The sequence below is a fragment of the Fulmarus glacialis genome, unplaced genomic scaffold, assembly GCF_000690835.1.
Source record: "Fulmarus glacialis isolate BGI_N327 unplaced genomic scaffold, ASM69083v1 scaffold8987, whole genome shotgun sequence".
NCBI classification, from domain to species: Eukaryota; Metazoa; Chordata; class Aves; order Procellariiformes; family Procellariidae; genus Fulmarus; species Fulmarus glacialis.
Genome location: NW_009225059.1, coordinates 22,275 through 34,658, shown reverse-complemented (window position 1 = coordinate 34,658; position 12,384 = coordinate 22,275). Strand labels below are relative to the sequence as shown.

The 12,384-nt window shown below is 45.1% G+C and overlaps 1 protein-coding gene across 1 annotated transcript in view; it reads left to right on the top strand.

Moving 5' to 3' along the window:
• Positions 1-12,135, top strand: part of PKP1 (plakophilin 1) — a 42,569-nt gene extending 30,434 nt beyond the window's left edge. Inside the window, exons 7-13 of the mRNA XM_009582352.1 lie at positions 1,093-1,207; positions 2,431-2,586; positions 2,688-2,864; positions 4,918-5,071; positions 5,573-5,759; positions 10,681-10,765; positions 12,064-12,135. Coding sequence (XP_009580647.1) covers positions 1,093-1,207; positions 2,431-2,586; positions 2,688-2,864; positions 4,918-5,071; positions 5,573-5,759; positions 10,681-10,765; positions 12,064-12,135 — 946 coding nt within the window. The remainder of the gene's footprint in view (positions 1-1,092; positions 1,208-2,430; positions 2,587-2,687; positions 2,865-4,917; positions 5,072-5,572; positions 5,760-10,680; positions 10,766-12,063) is intronic.
• The last annotated feature ends 249 nt before the right edge of the window (positions 12,136-12,384 follow it).

Here is a 12,384-nt window from a genome sequence, read left to right as displayed (position 1 = left end):
TAAAAGGAGCTTTCCGTGGAGTTCTGTGGCGAGCCTGAAGGCAGGCTCTTCTCCTGAGACTTATCACAATCTGTGGCAGTAATATCCAACACCCCCAGTGAGGACTGCCAGGCGCAGGTCAGTGAGGGAGCTCAGAAGGCTGGGGGGCAGGACTGGGGAGCAAGCTGAGTAAGGAAAGCAGGGCGGTTGGGTCCGGAGCCCCTGCTCCCAGGGGTGAGCCGGGATTGCTCTGACTCACTGCCCTGCCACATCATAACGCAGAGATGAGAACAGCCTTGGGTTTGCCCTGGGCTCGAGCCATTGCTGCTCAAGCATTTCTGGATTGCAGATGAATTCATGTTAATGAGGAGGCTGCAAATCACAGTGAACATCAAATCCAGTTCTGGAACGCCTGGAGTGAATATCTCACAACGACTGCCAACCTCTCTTTGTTTTTCATTTGCAAGCTACAAGGCAATAAAACAGGGAAGAAAAAAAAACCAACAAAACAACAAAAAACATTTCCTGTTACTGGAAAAACTCCTCTGTCCTGGCAGCAACCAGAGCTCAGGAATACATTACAACATTACAAACTGGTCAGTCCCTCTGGTCAGAGCGTTTGCTGCTCTTCAGCATCTCTGTCCTCATTTCCCATGCAAATATTGCTGTTGACCCTCTGTAGCTCCATGCTTATAACTGTTTGCACGTTCCTGATTTTCACAATAATCTCAGATGGTCTTTATTGAGTTTTCTCTTTGGAAACACCTCCAGGGAGGTGATGAGTCTGTGTAATGTCACATGCATAGCCTCTAAGGCAAAATATTGCTGATAATTACTCTCACGAGGAGTATGTCTTCTATGCAGAGCTCCTTATCAGGACATTTTCCTAGATGAAGTCAATCCTAAAGAGCAGTAAGAGAGCTATGCACCAGTGCAGTCCTACAGAAGGCCTCCAGAATGAGAGCAGTACCCCAGCCTTGCTGAATCTACAAAAATATCTTTGAATTCAATTACAGCCATAGCCAGAACAGAGCCCATAGAGACTAGTAAGTGAATCCAACTAATTCTCTCTCCCCCTTCTCTCCTGACATGCTCTGCAATGGCTTTCTTCAGAAACTTGAGTTCTGCAGACATGGGGCGCCAGACCATGAGGAATTACCCTGGCTTGATCGATTCAGTTATGACTTACGCCCAGAACTGCGTGGCTTCTAACCGACCCGATGATAAGGTACCAGATGCTCACCCCGAGCTGTTTGCTAGAATTCAGCCCCGTAGTTAATAATTGCAATTTTGGGAATATCTCAAAATCCCTTTCAAACAAACAAAAGAGGGGACTGGACTCTTTGTGGCTGCTCTTGTCCTTCCAAATCCCAGTGCGATCTGTTGTAGGATTGCAAGTCCTCTGTGCTCTGGGCCTGAAGTAGAGGTGGGTTTTACAATTTCCCTTTAACAAACACAGAAACACAGCAAAATATTTCAGCTCCTGAGCCCCCAAAATGCTTTCCCCGCTTCCCCTCCCACTTTGGGATCCTTCCAGCATCTTAACCCCCATCCCTTGCTCTTCCCACCACCACATCTCTTCATCCAGCAGGACTCAAGTATATAAGCCCCAGATTGGCATCACATCCAGCAAGAAGCCAGGAGCTGGCATCTTTCTGCCAGTCCCCTAACTGTGACTCTGATTGCTATGTGTAAAAAGCACTTACCTTTGACAAAATAGTGTTTATAGCCACATTTTCAGGAGTTCTGCAAATGTGATACTAGCCAGATGCCCTAAAGTCCTCAATGCCCAGCAAAGTACAAAAATTATTTCAAATGAGCTCAGGATTGAGCAAATCCTCTATTGGGGACGGCTTTTGCAAGAAGACCAGTTTCAGCAGCACACACTGAACACAGCTCTTTGGAAATGTAGCCACATGTTTTGGTCTTGGTTACAGGTATCTAGTGAAAATTGTCCCTTGCTCTTTACATTGGGCACTCTGACATCCAGGTAAAGGAGGCTTAAAAGCCTGTTCTTGGTAAAAAATGTCCCCTAATCTGTAGATGTGACTTGGACAAAGTCATTGGAAATTGACTAAGGCAAGAGGAAGACTTTCAAGATTTGGCATTTCATGGTGAGCAGTTTGGTATAACCACCCTCTGCACTCATGCTCTCTTTTCCTGTTTACCAACTTGTCTGTGGCAGTGGGAACTCAGGTTCATTGAGTCAGTCAGCTCACTCACATCCACGGTATAGCATTTGGGCTATGTGGCCTTCATTCATGTCTACTCTACCTCCTTCTTCCTTCCCGCCCATTGCTACCTTAAGCAGGGTCAGGAGCTTATACAGTATAACTGCTAAAAAAGCCAATTATGGCATGGTATATGTCCTCTCTGAAGCTATAGCAGGTGCTGCTCCATATTTTTCTGCCTAATGTGATGCTTGCATTTTTATTCTGGGGGTGATTTCAGTCTGTGGAGAATTGCATCTGCATCCTGCACAACCTCTCCTACCGCCTGGATGCCGAAGTTCCCAACAAATACACCCAGCTCAACCACATGGCCCGGAGCGTTTATATGGACAAAACTCTCACAGGCTGCTTCAACAGCAGGAGTGGTAAAATGGAGGTAAGATGTGCCGCAGAGGGCTTGGAAATGTGATATTCAGCCCCAGGCAGGCTGCAAGCAAGGAGCAGGATTTGAGCTTCCAGTTTCTCATCTCTTTGTAGAATGACGAGTACGGTGTCCCCCTTCCTGAGGAGGATTTTAAACCCAAAGGACCCAGCTGGCTCTACCACTCTGATGCCATCCGCACCTACCTGTCCCTGATGGATCAGAGCAAGAAGGATGCCACCCTGGAAGCTTGTGCTGGAGCCCTGCAGAATCTCACTGCGAGCCGAGGGCTGGTAAGCGCTCCTTTCTCCTCTGCGCACAAGCTCAGCCAAACATGTCAGCACCCTACAGTAAACAGAAAGGAAAATATCCTCCTTAAACCTCAGGGCACTATTGCAAGTCATTCCACAGTGGATGCTGCAGCTGAGGTATTTATTAATGCCAACAATAGGGTCTCATGGAGAGCTATAATCAGCATCCCAAGGGTCTGTCCCAGATCCATACACTTTCCAGGGGTTCCTCCAGGTCGATCAGACTGCCAGCACCTACTGCTGCTGGCGCCCTCCCCCAGGACACCAGTGAGGATGTGCACAGATGTGCACATGTGGACAGATGTCATTAAAGGAGAGAGAAAGGATGTGCGTGCACCACCACCTGTGTGTGTTTTTTAAGTGGGAGGTGGCTCTAATGACAGGGTGGGTTGGTGCTGTGGATTGTGGCTTGTCCTCACATCACAGCTGCTTGTAAAATAGCTCTGATAGATGTCCTAACCAGTAGGTATGGCAGTGTGGAGGTGACACATGCTGCGTGACGCCGTGGGTATTGCAGGAGCTAGGGCACGGCGAGGGTCACGTCACGACAGCAGTTCTGCTGTGCCCAATATCGCTACCGTGGGCATGTCCTCACAGGCTGCGTTCACGTGGACAAACCTCGACTTGTCTGTTTGTGTCAAACTTCATCAATTCCAATTTAAATAAGATGGCTAGGAAGATAAAGAGATAATTATTTCATACGTAGGAGAGGCGTGTCACGTGTGTGAAGCGTTCCACCCAGAAACACGGAGTGACTCACGAAAGGAGCCTTCACTGCTAGGACACCATTAACCTGCCAGCTCTGATCTCCTGGGAGCTTTTGTTGCCAGTCTTTCAATGTGAAATACTTTGGGAACCTTTTTTTTTTTTTTTTCCAGTTTAACTAAATAGTGGCACTAACAAGGTGGAGAGAGGCTGTTGCAGTATGGGTAGAGGTGATCAGAGAAATGGGGCTGGAGCTATGTGCTCCGTGGAAATGAAAAGGCTTTCAGCAATCAAGATCATTACACAAGAATGTCTCTTGGGCAGGGGGGAAGAAAACAAACAAACAAAACCCAGCTCTGACAGTGTTGAAGCAACACATTTCAGCCTCCTGGAAGGAATTTGCCTGGATGTGCAGAAGTGGCTTCTTTTTTCAAGGGTCTTATTCCAGCTCAGAGCTGGAGTTGGGGTGGGTTGCTGGGTTTGCTGTCACTTGAAGGAAAAGGAAGCTGGGGACAAACTTACAAAGCTTACTAGAACCCTTTAGCTTATAGAGGAGAACTCTGAATCTCTTCTCAGACTCAGCTTTACACATCCCAGTCCTGCTGGTGTGAATCTGTAACTTGGCACATGTGCCTCCTGGGGCATGGGAGGGAAATTGGGTCTCAGCCCACTGGAAGAGGGTTGACTTCCAGCCCGTTCCCTCCATCCCCATGTCACTGTTGATGGACATGTGTCACTGGTGGTGCAACAATCTCCAGCAGCCTTTCTGGTGGGGCAGTAGCTGAGAAGTCCAGTTTAAACTCTGTCAATAAGAGGGCAATTTATTAAGGGTATGTGCTTCAACGTCCATGAACACTCATCCGCATTGGCTACGTCCTGAGATCTTACAGATTTACACAAGCAAACATGAGATCAGGATCCAAGATGAGTATTTTTGGTCTTCAGCTTGTTTTTTAAAGGTATCATTAGCTGTTCCTGTTCCAAAGCAGCCTATTACCTGTGGCATGGCAGGGCATTGTGAAGGGCAAGGGCAACATGGACAAGAAGGTAAAACTTCTCCAGCTTTTGGGAATATCAGTTGGGTGAGCAACTCAGGCTCCAGAAAGAGGACAGAAGTACTAGTCATATCACAGAAGATGAGAAACTGACTTTGCAAATGTCTGTGGAGAAGAGGGGTAAATGACAAAGTAAGTGGAATTATGGTAGCAGAAGAAGGTATTATACAGATGCTTATTTTATAGTGTAGTCATGTTTGTCTGGTCCCGTACATCATTCCAGTTTTGTCGTCCCAGCATTAGAAGTCATGAGACATCTCTGTTCTATTTTCCAGATGTCCAACGCAATGAGCCAATTGATTGGTTTGAAGGAAAAAGGTTTGCCTCGCATAGCACGGCTCCTCCAGTCCAACAGCTCTGAAGTTGTCCGGTCTGGGGCTTCTTTGCTGAGCAACATGTCCCGGCATCCTGTTCTCCACAAAACCATGGGTAAGTAATTTCCACCACAGTGGATTCCAGAACAATGTCTAATTTCTAACTCTGTAACATCTGCCCACCTCGCTTTGTAAACACCATAATAGGACTTAGCCAAGCTCCGAAATTGGGCAAAGCAGTGTCATTTCTTCTGGCCAAAAGGACAATTACATGTGATATCTGCAGGCTATCTGTGCTATCTCAAAGTCTCTACAAGCATGGGGTATGCTTTATAGACAATGGCAAAACTGCAGCATCATGAGGATGATAGTTTTTGGGATCTGAGTTGGACTTGACTATCCATGACCAATATCATTGCCCTTCCAGAGGCCTGCAGCACTCATTTTGTCTCTGAAAATCAAGTAGTGACTATTATGCCATTACTGTCCAACATTATTAGTGCCTCCTTCCAGAGATAACACTGCATTCTTGCATTGAATAGTGCTAACAAAAGTAGTGTCATTCACTTGTGCTAGGTTTTATTTAAATGTTGATGGGAACATTCCACCTCTTTAGCTCACCAGGTGCTCCCAGATGTATCACGTCTCCTGTCATTCCAGTCTGGAAATACCAACAGCTATGGCGAGATCATGACATCAGCTTGTTACACTCTGCGGAACCTCATCATGTCCAACCCACACCTGGGAAAGTCTTACTTGACAAGCAACATGCTAAATAATGTAGTAAGCCTGTGCCGAAATGGGTGAGTTTGGGGCAGAAGGCATGGAGAGGGTCATGCACAGGCATTTCTGAGCCCATGCACTCTGTGCAAAGCCAGATTAATCCCAGAGTCTTCCCAATACCCTTCCGAGCCATAGTAAACCATTATTCTTTCCCTGTGCTTGTAAATTGAGAAAGCCAAAAAAATTCCAACATGTTGGTAGACACAAATCCTCAACACTGGTTTCTTGGAAACAGGCATGAGTCATCCATGGTGGGATTTGTAAAGGGGCCTCAGGAAATTTGCTGGCTGAATTTTAAGAAATTCTAAACAGAACTGAAGGACCAACATCTTAAACACTGTTAAAAATTCCAGCCATCAAAACAGGGGATGTCAGTAGGCAGCCTGACTGATTAGCACCCGGACTTCCCACTCACAGCTTCCTGCAAACCTTATCATGAAGGTCAGGTCTGAGATTCAAGCACCACTGATATAATGGGATTGTGCTCAGCTTTAATGTTCAGATTTGTTCATCTTACTGTTGGAACATCCACCTCAAGTGGCAAAGATGGAGCTGTGATGAAGCATATATATATAAACATATATGTATATGTATTTATAAATACCTCCCCTGGTCTACTCACATATATTTTACAACAACTGAGCAATCCCAACATATTTTACCACTTTTTCTTTTAGGATTTGGTTTGAGTTTTGATGGTAGTAATTCTGTCCTGCTTGTTATCCATCCTCTGTACAGCCCTGTGCAAAAGCTTGTCAATCCTTGCCAAACTATACGTTCATTTCTGGCCAAACTGTGTTAAACTTACATAGTCTTTGACCATGTATTCTCCTTCCTAGACTTTCATCTCTCCTATCGTTTGTCTTTGTTTTAAAATACCTTATTCAATTAACCTATTGTTTTCTGTTGTGAAAAGACATTCACACGCCTTCTCCATCATCCTTTGATAAACCACTTACAATCTACCACTTGTTTCATGACAGCAGAGAGACTCTCAGTCATTAGAAGTGGCCTCCTTCTTTAGTTTGGACCTCAGCCAACTAACATTGGTCAGTTTGCTGCCTTTGTATGCTTCCACTCTTCAACAAGCCCAATTAACATGAAACCCAGCCCTCTTCTAAGTCTTCGTTGTTTTGAATGGTATTAACTTCTGCCTAATGTCCCGCTTTGGATCCCTCAGACCGGTTGTCAGCTAATTTACTACTTCAGCAAAGTGTTGCACAACTGGGGTTGTGCGTAGCTTAATTGTCTTGACTGTTTTGTGTGATGAGCTTTGTTTGCAATGACTCACTAGGCTGCGAGGAGTTACTAAATTCTGGAGATGTGTGTTCCTCCTGTCTGTATCACAAATTCCTTCTGAAAACTCACCAGTTCTTACAATGTCCAAAACTTGAATTATTCCTTTTACTCCATTATTCTTTCTGTCCCCAAAGATTTTTATGCTGTTCCATTCTTATGAAAAAATAATAATTTACATCCAGAAGTAATCTTACTTACTCAAGCCATATCATTTCAGACTGTTCCCATAGAGCAGATGTGAAAGAGATCTCCACTCTAGTGAACTGGACCCGTAAGTTCACAAATTAGCTGACTTTTCCCACTTTGTGTGTAGTCTGTGAAGATAAACAGGACATTTAAGGGTGGGATTTGTCCAGTCCTACATCAGAAAGAGCCTCACCCACTCCCTCATGGTAATAACTAGATCCAACACCTCTACTGGGGGCTGTTGCCTGGGTTGGATGCAGACCCCATGCTCCCCACACTGATGCTGAGTGTGGTGAGTCCCACGCTATCGACCTCCTCCTCCCCAGCACCACAGAAACAGAGGACAGAGGAGGTCTCAATGGTGACCAAATCACCGTGGAGAACACCATGCCATGTTGCACCTTGTCAGTATTTCGCAGAGTTTTCTCTGTTAATCTGCCTCAGTTTCCCCATGGACACACTTCCCTCACCTCCAACCCCAGCTGGTTTGGTCGGCATGTCTGCATAGTGACTCCGTGGCACGTGCTTCTTCTGCCACCCAACAAATGTTTCTTTACCTATATCTTTTAACTGGTCTCTTGTATTTGAAGCTGTAAATCATTAGTTTAACATGCTCGAACATTTTTGTATTCATGTTTTAGAAAGAGCTTCCAGGTTACAGACGAGTAAGCTATGAATCTTTTCCTTTCCCATGTTCTTCCCACATGCCAACCAGCCCTCCTCAAAGCTGAGGTTTCTTTTTCTGGATGTGTTTTTGTAGCTGTATTCTGAGTGAAAAGCATCAACAGTTCAGCAGTTTATCTGATAGCTGTGGTTTCTTCTCCTTCCTGGAGCATCCCAACTCAATAATTGCCTCCGTCTCCTGCATCTATCCTCATCTATGACACAGGCTTCATAGTGATGATGGTGTTCATTCACTCTTCATTATTTTTAATTCAAGTTGCCAAAATATTGAATATTACCTTCTTTTTTTGTTGGTGTTTCTGAAAATCAAGCTATTGTTACTGATTTATTGTGATGTCTGATGTCCTTTTCACCTTTCTTCTCTAACTGTCTGAAAAATATTCCTCTGTTCATTTTCAAGCAACATTATTTCACTGATAAAATTATCATTTTTCTCAAGAATTCTACTGGCTGCACTGAAAGGTTTTCTCCCAAATCTCTTTCAGTAACTTTAGAGCATCAGGTTTGCGGTTTGTCTCACAATCCCTTTATCACTGATTTCTTTCAGTTTCTCTTTGTTCATTCACTTTTCACACCTTTTCTGTTATACATAATTTTCTGTTATATATAATTTTGCAGTTTAATTCTACCATAACATTTTACCAAAATTAATCTTTCAAGGAACTCAAGTCTTTCCTTGATTCTTTTCCGTGGAATAGAGTTCTTCTCATCCACACATTTTCCAATTTCCCATTTCTTCCAAAGATTGCACCTTGATATCAATTTTATAAACTCATGCATCCTGAAGAAGTCCTTCTTCCAAGAATTCCTTTGCATCTGCTGTGACGTACATAACATTCTGGATATTTTTGTCCTTTGAGGAAACATTATTTCCCCCCATTATTTGATATGCATGTACAAAAACCTTGTCTTTTGTGCTGCCCTCATGCTTCCCCCCAGCCTCACCATCTCCTTCTGATTAGGGTCTTGTTTGTGTTTTGTGGTGTCAATAGTTTTTTGGATGACTGCTGCCACTGCTACCAGTGGACATCTTTGTGTTGTCTTTCCACAATTTTTTACAAATAATTCTACCTGTAAAAACCAGACTGTCTTTAAAATCAACTTTGATTTTCATGTAACCTATTTTTAAGGAAGTTTTTCCCCAAATCAGCTGTCCTTGATATTCTACTCCATGTTCTACACTGCTGTAGTCACAAACTATTCCCAGCACTTTTGTTTAGGATATGCTACTTTACATATTGAAGTTGTCATCACAGCTCCATCAGTTCATGTTTAATCATTTTATACCTAAATAGTAGCAGTAGATGCCCTATGAAACAGAGACAGTATCAATCCTTCAAGTTAAGAGTGGACAAATTCTTTTGTCTGAATTTGGAAATGGCTCAGATGCCAGATGCTGGTAACTTTGGTTTGAAAAGAAAAATTCTTTTGAGGTGTGCTCTGAAGTCACAATGGCAAAAAGTACGTATTTGGCATCACTAGAAGCAAATCATAAAAAAAAAGATAATTACTTTAGCTTAGAAAGAGAGAAACAACATGAAACAACATATTCTTCAAGAAGAATGTCAAAGGCATGCACTGACCATCTAATCATAGATACCTCTGGGTTTATTGGTTTTTAATGGCTTTTTAACCACAGACAATTTTTCAGCCACAAAATTTTTTTTAAACATAGTCATTCTGGTGACAGAGCATAGGACGGTTATAACCAGAGAAGTGATTAATAAAACCTAATTCTCCTGTCCCAAAACATTGCTCAAGAATTTCCGATTATCCACAGTTCCCCCAGTCCTCCAGCAATACCAACCTGTGTGAGCTGCACAGTCCCTTTGGAGCTTATGACCAGGCTAAATTTGCTAATTTGTTTTAGGCTACAAGATCTTTGGTAACAACTGCTGTGTATATTAGAGAAATGCCCCAAAATTTATTGAATACGGTTACATTCCTGTCCTTTCACACTCAGTGTATGGTGCTTGCAGGTCCCAGGTTGTTCCTGATGACCACTGCCAGTCCCATTTCTCACAGTCTGACGAGGACTATTTTGAGGACACAATGTTTTGTGAAGCTGTATCGTACAGGGAGGGTCCTGAGTCTGGTCTCGTACCTCTCCATCACCCTGGCTGAGACAGGATGGGGTGGTCGCACTGAACCCAGATCAGGAGTCTCCCACAGGCAGGACAAGGTCCAGCAGATCAGGAGCAGCGATAAGAACCAGCAAGGAGGTTTATATCTAGGTTGTCGTATGAAATGTTCCAAAATTATAAAAGGTACTGCTATGACTCACGGTTTCGGAGCTGTTACGTGGGCAAGTATCTATTAACTTGTGCTGAGTAAGGACTTATGGTTGCAGATGTTGTTATTACGAATACTCCTGTCTCCTCTGTCCTCGCCAGGCAGCACGGAGCCCGTTCCTCTGCTGCCCTCCCCAGTGACTCGCCCACACCGTCCCCACAGACTCCAGGGAAGGGTTGGCACCATTTCCATTATCTTTCCCTCTCCCAGATTTCACACTCCAGAAACACTCCTTCAGCTCAGTTTAATGCCCATTTTCCCACTCGGATCCTCCCCTCTTTCAGTTGTCCTGTTCTGGTCCCAGAGGTTGTTGTCACGTAACATTGCTGAGAGAGCAAGGACGGTTTTATTGACAGTCCTCCATCAAGTCTAGCCAGCCTCCCAGCTGGAGCTGCGCTTATTTAAAGGCTGTGGTTAATGCATGCAGGTTGCTGCTCTGTGGCCTGCCATAATTCACCGGGGTTGCTTTCATCTTCCCAGCTCCTGTCCAAAAGCGGCCGAAGCTGCTCGCCTCCTCCTGACAGATCTTTGGTCGAACAGGGAGCTCCAGAGTGTGCTCAAGCAGGTAAGGAAAACGCTTCTGATTTTCGGCTGACAAGAACAACCCTGGTCTTGACTCACTGGCTGAAGTCGGTGAGTTTGCAAAGGCCATGATTCAGCAGCGAGTACGGGCAGGGGCTGGGAGGAGCCCAGGGCACTGGGAGGACCACGATGCTCCCAGCACACGGGCACCCGCCTAAGATCTGAGCAAGAGGCAGCGAGTCGCAACCGCAGCTGGCGGGACTGACTTTAGGGACTCAGTGGACAGCGGCGTGCCTGTGTCGGGCAGCTTGCACCCTGGGGATGACGCTAGCTTAGGTGGGCTCTTCCATGATGCTCCTGGGGTCAATGCTGTCGTGTCTGCACAGCATTGCTCTCTGCTGGGAACAGACCTGGACGTTTCGCACAAGCTTGGGAGATTCCCTTCATTGCAGTCCATCATGTAGGATCAGCGTGTCCCAACAGATCCCTGGCAAGGTTCCTCCTCTCTTCACCCCCGTTTTCTTCTGTGTCCATAACCCTACCCTGTGGTTACATCACCCCTACAGTCAGGGTAATCTTTTCAACCAAGAGGAGGAGTTTTTAGGATTTGTTTTGCTCCCTGCAACAGAAACTCTGAAAGCGCAGAGCCAGACGGGGCGCCGAGCCAGCTTCCAGCTCCCAGTGGCTTGCTTTGAACAAGCTGGGTTTTTCCAACTCAACAGCAGCAGCACCTGCAGAGAGTAAAGGGCCAAATTAAAGAGAAGGAGTAACATCCACAAAGGGGAATACCCCAGGGGCAGGAAAGTAGAGAGTACCTAAATACCATTCTTTTATTAACAGTTAGGGACTTTCTCCATAGGAGCTTGTGTAGCTTTGCGCCAGGCTCTGCTCAGGAGCCTGTGCCAACTCATTTTGATGTGACTGAGTCACTCCTGTGTTCACAGATGTTCATTGCACAGGTACACCTCAGACGAGAAGGATGGGAGTCTGCAAGGATATATGCATCATGCATATATCTTTGCCATTTTTCCAGGGTGAGGAATAAGATGAAATAGTGTTCAGTGATGGATTAAGTAAAGGTTTCCTCTGGTAAAGCTGGAGAAGTCCAGCTCTTGGCGGATGGAAAGCAATGCAAGGAAGATGAAGTCCATCAATAAGGGTGACGGTTCATGTGTCGAAGGCACACAGAGGGAGGACAGAGGAGGTTGGTTGAGAATGAAGCATACTTTTTAAGGGGAGGACAGCTGTTGAAGTGGGGCAGGAGGCTCTCTCTCACAACAATAGATAGCTGTCAGTTTTGAAACCGATATGCACTCACTGCTCTTCGTATACATCTTTCAGCAAGGGTTTGATAAGAACATGATGGGATCTTTAGCAGGAACAACCTTCAGGACCCTCTCCTCCAGATTTTAGGAGCCTCTCCATGCACGTTCAGGCTGCAGGTGAGAACGGGGCCCTCATGCCTGGGCAAGGGGTGGCTTTGAGGGCAAAGGAGCAGTGCGTGATCCCCATGAGCTTTTTGCTATTTTTAATCTCCCCTAATGTGGGTTTGTGAGATTTTCATCACGAATCCTATCAGCCCAAAATGCAAAGTATTTGTTTCGATGAAAAGTCAGAAGTTGTGCTGTTCCTGCGTTCAGTGCAGATGTTGCATTTTAGACA